General features: G+C 29.2%; 1 protein-coding gene across 1 annotated transcript; it reads left to right on the top strand.

Moving 5' to 3' along the window:
- The first annotated feature begins 2,532 nt into the window (after positions 1-2,532).
- On the top strand, positions 2,533-7,859 carry LOC113873480 (thioredoxin-like protein 4B). Its single transcript, XM_027511610.1, has 6 exons — positions 2,533-3,111; positions 3,528-3,597; positions 4,928-5,063; positions 5,215-5,372; positions 6,497-6,563; positions 7,563-7,859. Exons 3-6 carry the CDS (start codon positions 4,932-4,934, stop codon positions 7,659-7,661), a joined length of 456 nt encoding a protein of 151 aa, XP_027367411.1. The 5' UTR covers positions 2,533-3,111; positions 3,528-3,597; positions 4,928-4,931; the 3' UTR covers positions 7,662-7,859.
- The last annotated feature ends 1,531 nt before the right edge of the window (positions 7,860-9,390 follow it).

Raw genomic sequence — 9,390 nt, 5'->3', positions numbered from 1 at the left:
CCTCTCAAAAAAATTTTAGCCTCCTTTGATGTCCTCTTCGCTCCATGGTTCTTTTTTTCCTTTTATTGTTAGGATTTTCACAAAAGGCAAAAAAAAATCTGAATTTTTCCTTTTTTATGTATAAAGTAACATTGGTTCAAGAGTTTGATTATTTGTCATATTCTATTTTCCTTTTAAAAATTAATTTTGAAATTTTTCTATTTTATTAAGATAAATTTTTGTTTTTTTCTTTAAAACCTTTTGATTCCATTCTTCTTTTATAATATTAAAATTCAGATTTTTTTTTAAATCAAAATTTTAGTGTTCACATAAGGGATTGTTTATTAAACGTCCCATATAGTTATCATACAATCAAATTAACTTTAGAAGATACAAGAAATGAGTGACATTCCTTCAGCACATGCATATTGTATGCAGCATATTGTGTCATTGTATCAAAATTTATGTAAGGTTTAAGAATAGAGGTGTAAAGCAAATTGCTAATGAATGTTTTCATCTTACTCTAATTTTCACACTTAATTTCAAAAATTTGTCATTTGAATTTCAAAATTTTTTCATCTTCAAATGACAAATTTTTATTCATTTATAATATACTTCTTTCTAATTAACTTTAATTATACATTACAAAGTTAATTATAATTGACTTTTTTCTAAAATATATTCATGTGTGAGTGAAATTTAATTTAAATTGATTCATATATAAACAAAATTTGAAACCAGAATAAAATTTGAATTAAATTAATTTTTATATAAAAAATTTTAAAATAAAATAGAAGTCAATTTAAATCAACTTCTGCGTATAAAATTTTCAAAAGTAGAATAAATGTCAATTTAAATCGACTTCTATGTAAAAAAATAAACCTATAATAAAAGTGAATTTAAATCGACTTTTATTATATGTACTTTTAGGATATTTAGGTATTTTTTTTTCAGGATATTAGGGAATAATAATATTTTTTAATTTATTTGTGTAAAAAAGCCTTTAAATTAACATTGAATTAACAAAAATTACATAATATAAAAAAAAAACCAATAAACATGATAAAAGAAAACCCTAAAAACATTCTCTTTTAAAAATACTTTTGTAAACACTTTTAAAAATGTTCGGATTCAAAAATTATTATTTACAAAGGTTGTTAATTTCTATAAGTTACTAATTTTGAACTAAATTAAAGAAATATTTTGAATCTGTTCTTAGCTAATATAAAACATTTTACCTTAAAAGAATCGGTTTATTCGAGTTTTATGAAAAATATTTTACCTATAAAGTTAGCAAATGTGAAATATTTAAACATTATTACTATATGAGATAAGAAGTATTATCAACATGTTATTTCATAGTAAAATGTTACGAGAGCTTAAAGTAACTTCATGATTGATCATATTTCTTTTCAAGTTATGTTGCAATGCCCCATCTCTCTTATTTGTGGTTGCCAAGCATTGAGGAGTACGGAGTGAGTTCTAATTTACTGCAAGCTAATATGGTGTTAATTGATGTGGGGTATAAGCTGAGCTGACTGGTTGATGGTTGATATGAGAGTTATTGTCTCCTGTACAGTGCTGCTCCACTTGGATGGTGGATTAATGGTTGTGGGAAAGTGTCCGATCATAGATATAGCATTCGAGGACATTTCAATATAAATATGCAATAATGAATAACAATGATCGAATAAGAAATAAATACAAAGTTATTTAATATGAAAATTTCATAAAAGCTATTAGTAGTTCATATCATATCAAAGAGATTTTTTTTATTATCATCAAACAAAGACAAACAAGTATACAAACAAACTGTTACAACTAGTCAATTAAATCAACGGTAAAGCTTATAAATTGATAATTAAAAAGATAAAAATACTAAAAAAATAGAGTTATTATATAAACATTATTAATTACATCACAAATCTCGTTTCAACAATCTAACTGCCTTAAAACTATTATCAAATTTTTTATCTACCATTGAATAACTTTAAAATTGCAGATTTTTTTAAATTACTTATAAAACATTGCAAAAGTATTTATTTTCTCACTCTAATGACTCATTTTTTTTACTTTTATACATAAATATTCATCTCTACCAGTGAGACAAAGTAAACTTATTTATTTTAAATTTATTTTTCATGATATAAAATAAAAGTTTGATACCCGACAACATAAAGATATTTTTTTTCAAGAGTAACAGTAGGAAGTAGGATGAAAAGGATGCTTATAATATTGCGATGGTGCGCTCCCTCCAGTAATATAATTCGAGTGTAAGAGTCGCAATTTGGTGACACTAGTTCACGTCGATGCATGTTGAGATTCGACCAACCGATGAAGTAGAGAGAAAAAGGTAAAAGATTATGGAATGCTAACTGATATTGAGTGCATGTCATTTAAGCCTGAGGTTAATTATTGACCTGATCCACTAAAAGTGTAACTCGGACTTCATGCTCAATTTGGCCCAATTAAACGTTGAATCTGGGCCTGTTAGGCAAGTCCAAAACACTTAGGACGTTACTAATATATCTTTTAGGATTGGTCAAAATCAACATGTTTCCACGACCAAAAAAAAACATCATGTTTCTATACTTGTTTTGTTTGAGCATCGTTGCCAATTACTACCATGTTTGGTTTCCTTGATTCTGGTTTTTTCTTTCTTTTGAACCCAAAAACAAGTTTGTTTGTTCTTTCTAACGATAAGCAACAAATTTCTCATAACTTTTTCTCATCTTTTGGTTCGTTTATTTGATGTTCAGTTATTAGTGTTTGTTTAAACATATTGGACTTTTAAAATTAAAATATTAAGTGTCACAAATTACCTAGTTAGAATTTAAATACAAATTAAAATGTTATATATATTTTACTTGAAACGGTTGCTTTTGTTTTGGCGAGGGTGGCTAACCCTTTCCCTTTGCACTCTTGCTCACATTAACGTAACTTTGCCCTGATCACTCTCAAGAATCAATATCTTCGCACTTTATATTGAATTGAACGTGGAATCAGAATATTGGTCAAGAGTTTTTTACATGCTCAAGATTCAGGATAAGAACCTTTAATCGGAAGCCACTTCGATTCATGCACAAGCAGAGCTCGTGAATAGAAGCGATTCAGATCAGCCACTTTTATTTTGTGTGTTCTTTTTGTTATAATCATGTTTGAATTTTAGTTTGGCTTGCTCTATTTCTTCGATGGTCCTCATTTTGGGAAAATTTCCAAGCCATTGTTCATTTAGTAGAAAATTATAAATATGCGTTGTGTGTGGTTAGGTTTTGACACACAATTCAGTTTAATTCTTGTGTTTTTCATGTGCCTTGACGGAATGGGTTGAGGAATGACTTCGACATAGTTTGAACGGGTTTTTTTATTTGTTCCTGATTATGAATTTGATTGGTTTGTGCAAATCAAGTTGGTCTAAAGTGTCTTAGAAGTGTATGTTTGTGCAAATCCGTTGATTCTCAGTTTCGATTCCATTAGGGTCTACACTTTTCATTATTGCAAGCTCATTGGTTTTCTTTGGCTTAAATTATAATAACGATTATATGCAGACCTTTGGCTTAATGTGGATGTGAAATAGTTCCTTGGCTTCAATTCTACATGTGATAGTTTGGTACTAAGGTAAATTTTTTCCTCTCTTTTACGCTATACTTATTCTTCTCTTTTTATCTAAGGTAACATCAGATAGTTTGCCTTTCATGCATTGCACTTTGTGGGGTTGAAAACGAAAATGTTACAGTGGTTGAATCAATCTTTTAGATTTATCGTGACTGTAATCATATCAATATTATACTTTACTAGACTTTGATATTAACCTAAGGCTTTGTCATGGGCCAGAGTAACATTATATTAGTCGTAAAATTTCCAAGTTTCCTTGTTGAATGTTAGTTATAAATCTGAAATATTTTGGAGATAGTTTTAAATTAACCATTGTTTTATTCAAACTTGCATTTTACTTCTTAAATTAAGGCAGTTTTTCTTGTTGGAACTATTGATTTGAGTTAATCATTTTTCTATTTTTTCGTAATGTATATATAATTTTTTTAAAAATATATGATAACATTTGTTGGGATAGATCTGACAGTTTGATGCACAAGTTTAGATTGACTTATGTACCAATAGGGCTAACAATGTCCCAATTACTTTCTAGTCAGAATGTATTGTCCCATAAATAGACGAAATCCCAGTCATTTAATTTTTTTTGAAGTATTAATAATTATAAAATAAAATTTGTATTGTAATAACTTTAATGGTTGAATGAAGAAATGGACAAGAAAATTGAGAGAAGAAAATGGAGAGGATCTTAACTCCTCTCTACTTTTGGATGCTAAAGAGAGTCCCCATACACAAGTTTGAAGTAGTGTTTAGTAAGAGGGAAAAATGAAGGGAGGGCAAGAAATTTTATAAAATTTTGAAGAGAAGGAGATGGGAAGAATATTTATAATTTTTTTAATTTTTTGATAAAAAAATTTAAGGAATGAGAAAGGAGATAAAATCTGTCATCATTTAATTTTATCTCCCTTAAAATTATAGAATTTGAGAGGGGAGAAAAACTTAGACTAATAATAAATTTATTTTTATTTATTTCGCTTCTCTCTTCTTTCCTTATGGACTAAATACATTTTCTTGGTCAAAATAACTCCCCTTCTTTCTGTTAAAATCCCTTCATCTCCTCTTTTCCTTAAAAACAAACAGTGCTTAAACTTAAAACAAAATTGTTCGACTGATTATGTCGCTACTCAGGTATACAGGATACCATCGTCTTGTTTGAGCCTGTTGAAGTTGTGTTGATGTAATTTCATCCAGCAAGACTGGTTATTAATCCTTTTCTTTCATTGTTGTAATTTTCGGTGATACTTGGAAAACCTAGGTTTCGTATTTATCAATCAAGATAAACTAACTTATCAAAGTGTGGTGTATTTGAATTTGATGTTCAAAAATTGTGGTGAAGGAGAATGAATTACCTGTTAACAACATTGTCAAAGAAGATAGAGGTGGATTCCATCATCAGGGACACCATTGATAAGGTCCTCGTCCTCCGCTTTGGTCGTGCCTCTGACCCTGTCTGTCTCCAGCTCGATCAAATTGTATGATTTTCATTCATCATCTGTTTCTCTTGCATTTCAATTTATTGGTTTTTTTTTTCAAAATCAAAATCATTTTTTTATTACTTATTTTTTAATTTTATACTTTCCCATGATCATTTGCTTTTGTTTGTTGTGTGCATTGTTGATACAGCTTTCTAAAGCAGCAAGGGATGTGTCCAAGTTTGCAACTGTGGCACTGGTTGATGTTGACTCTGAGGATATTCAAGTCTATGTCAAGTATTTTGACATCACTTTGATACCATCTACAGTGTTTTTCTTCAATGCCCATCACATGAAAATGGATTCTGGGTTGGTGGTCTCTGCTCCATTGTCTTTTGTCTTCAATTTCTCACATCCTGTTTTGGTTTAATTCTGGTCATTTCATTATGTTTGTATAAGTGGTAGATATTGCCAGAGATTTTACTTGTAGTTATGATTCCCATTGAAAAGTATTGTTAGAAACTAGTAAATGACTTCCATATTTTGAAAAGGGGATTTGTTCTCTATTTTTCTTTATTATTATTTGACTTATTTCCCTTTGAATCTGTGATAGTATTCCTACTAAAAGAATCTATAAATGTTATGAACTATGCCTCATTTGTAGCTTGACATGTTATATGTCTTAAGATGTCCTACATTGGTTAGGAATTGAGCTAGAATACTCCTTATAGGAAGTTAGGTCCAAGTTTCTTAACAATATGCATAGCAAGTTCCAGAATAGGCATGTACTTTTTGGTTGTTATATAGCCCACTAGTATGCTCATTTAATTGAGATCTTGCTGCAATGAGAACTTGAGAATAAGATATGAAAACTTTTGCCAATAGAAGGTTTAAAAACTGTAAAGGATCTTTTCTCTTCTAGCTTCTTTTCACATACTATTCAGTGTATATAAAATTTGACCATTCCATGTGTTGGGGGCATAAGTGGGCTTATTTTTATTATTAAGCCAGGTGAGCTTGCTGTCTAGATTAAAGAGTTTTATGTTTATGCTGATAAATGCAATCTGAATTAATATCACCCAAATGCTTGGGTTAGGTGGGGTAAAAGTCTTACAATTCAGAATTGCTTGTGCAAGTTGCAACTATACGAAGTGTAGTAAAGTTTGGGATTGCGGTCTAAATGAAATGTTGCAATCCAATAATAATATAAAATGTTACACTTGTATCTATGAAAATTCTCACTATCTTTGGAGTCCAGTTAAATGTCATTTTCTAAAGAGTTTATGTAGTACTACTGCTTTTTGTATTTTGTAATCTCTTATTCTGTAAGTTGAATTAGAATTCTTGTGGTAAAGTGTTGTGATGTTGTCATTGCAGTTTTGCAAAAACAGATATCTTTCCTCTCAATCCTTTAGCTATATTTATCTTGTATTATGACTCATATCAGTAAATTTAGAGTGCAAGTTTATTGACATTTTTGCTATTGTATTTAGGACTGCGGATCATACTAAATGGATTGGTGCTTTTCACAGAAAGCAAGACTTCATAGATGTTGTAGAGGTATATATCCTTGTTTGCTGCACTAATAACATTATTCATGTGGATAAAGATCTAGTTGGAATGATTAGAAATTAACTGCTAATTATTTACTATTGAGCACTAAATTTATTGTTAAAAGTAGTAATAGATGACAACCATATGGCAGCCCAGCAAGATTACGAAGTAAAATGTGTTTTAGTCTGGCAGGTAATGGAAAAATAGTTAGTTACTATTTTTCATTAACTGTTTTAGTCTGGCACATTTGAAGTTTTTTAATGAGAAAGCATCCTTGTATGATAGCTTGTTTTAATCTGAGAAGACATATAGATAGCATTCCCTTGTAGATAGTGGGAAAAATGAAGAATGTTTCAAAATGACTTGCTTGCTTGTGTGAGTACTGCCATTTGTTTTCAGTGGTCTTCGCATTTTGTGAATTAATTTCAATATTTGAGTATTTGATGTTTTTTGTTTTTCCGCCAATCCCATGTCGTTTCTCTCCCTTGACTTGATGATTGGATTAGATGATGTATAATTGTATATCTGAAGTTCATTTATTTGGCGCTAGGTTAGCTTCTACATAACTTTACCCTCTTTTGGTGTTCGAACTTGTTTAACTGCAACGTGAAGCCCAGGAGATATTTTTGTTCTAAATGCTATTATAAATCACTTTTTTGTTCCCTTTCATTCTAAACCCTTCAATACGTTGGATTCCTTACCTGAGATTGAATAGAGCCACCCCTTCATTTAAGATGAAAAAAATATTTAAAAAACTAATAATAATAACAGTGAAGTTTTAGACCAAACAAACCCACTAGAGTAGGAGAGGAGAGAAAGTTGTCCACAACATTTAAATTTCAGTATCCTAATAGAATTCTCTTGTTTCTGGTTTAATTATTATATCATTTGTAAAATTCTCTTAACAGTTTACGAATTACCAGTTTTTGGTGGATATCTGGAAATGTTTGCTTCCAGGTATTATTTATTATCAGTATTCATGAAACTGTTTTTACATTCCTGCAGGCAATATTTCGAGGAGCAATGAAGGGAAAGCTTATTGTGAATTGTCCTCTCCCGCCTGAACGTGTACCGAAATACCAGTTACTGTACAAGGATGTCTAAAACTTAACAACCCTCCCCTCCCCTCCTTTGATGTATATGTAAGTTCATGAAATAAAAGTTGGTCGGTAAGTGCTATTTTATTCTTTCATCTTTGGATCCTTTTTTATTTCTAAAAAGGAAGTACTTGTACATTGGTGAAGTTCAAATTCACATGCAAGGTTGTTATTACGACATGGAAAGATGTTTATACAAGAGGAGAAAATCACATGCAGGTCTTTCGAAACTTGACACCCAACCCAATTAAGGGGTGTATGTTAGGCGTGAGAAAGTAATGTGATTTAAAAAGAAGAGAAAAAAAAATGTGAGTAAAAATTAGATGCAAGAAAAATAAAATGTAAATAAATTGTTTTTCAAAATTGAGCAATGCTTTAAAGATCAATAAGTTGAAAAAATCATATAAATAATTACAATAATTTTTTAAGAAAAGTAAATAGTAAGCTTGAAATTTTGTATACACAACCAACCCTGTCCCCCCCCCCCCCCACCTTGGCAAGCTTGAGGCCTCAAAAAGTCATAAATATTTAATATTGATTTAATCTATACAATTTATGCACATTAAATGTATATAAAAAATCTCTCTGATTTTCAATACCTGTTTTCTTTTACAAGGGGAAAAAAAGGAGATTATCTCATGAATAAAATAGCACTGTTTATGTCAATGATATAAAAATGTAACTAATATTCAACCGGCATATCGATTCATAATTATTGATTCAATAATAATTAAATTAGCAACTTGTATGTATATTTTTAACACCATATATCTTAATGTATTTATAAAATATTAAGTTCTGTAAAATTTTAAATTAATATACAAATTTATATTATGTTACAAAAAATAAAAACGTTGACAATAAACACCGACACACTATAAATGTATATATACTTCTATTTATTTTAAAAAATGTTTTACATTAAATAAAATACAAACCTAGTTTTAATGTATTTTGACCATGATTTTTACGGGTTTTCAACCGGTGTAATTGGATTTTCATCAATCTTTTGATTGACCAACTTTGAGAAATTCAAATTAATGACTTGATTGATTCGTCAATTTTTTTGTAACTAAATATGTATTTCTTGTCTGATTTTTAACCCACATTTTGCGTAAAAATAAAGGATGAAAATGATTTTTGTTTGGAAAAACTCTTGTTTCACTAGAATTTTAATTAGATTCAAGAAAAAAACTACGATTTAAACTTGGGCCTAATTAATTTTTTAGTGGGCTGTTTGTAATTAGAATATGGACCAAATGTTAGTAGTTTCTTAAAAGCCTCAATTGGACATTAAACAAAAGTGAACTTACGTGCAATATTTTATTATTATATTCTTTTAAGTAATTTTTTAGTTATTTATTAGTATTTTTATTAAAAAATCTTACTTAATGCATGGTCGAATAAAAAACGTGGCTGATTTTTTAATAATAAAAAAAATTTAAATAACAATTCTTATCTTTATGAGAAACTAATTCCTTTTTCTAAAATTAACTCCTGTTAATATATTATTTTAAGAATATATATAAATCAGGCCGTTTTAAATGAACTTTTCCAAAATGATATGCAAAGGGAAAAGATATAAAATCAAAAATGATATGGCTCCATGAAGTGCTCAAAATTGTTTTCGATTGATCAACACAACTTAAGACCCAAATTTTTATATGCAAGGTATATACAGCCTGGAATATTATTTATATAATGAGGACAACCCAACATGCATAGAGATAAGCTTC

This window comes from Abrus precatorius, unplaced genomic scaffold (genome assembly GCF_003935025.1).
Source record: "Abrus precatorius isolate BTA unplaced genomic scaffold, Abrus_2018 Scaffold7, whole genome shotgun sequence".
Taxonomy (NCBI): domain Eukaryota; kingdom Viridiplantae; phylum Streptophyta; class Magnoliopsida; order Fabales; family Fabaceae; genus Abrus; species Abrus precatorius.
Note: the sequence above shows the minus strand (reverse complement) of the source record. Positions and strands in the feature narration are given on the sequence as shown.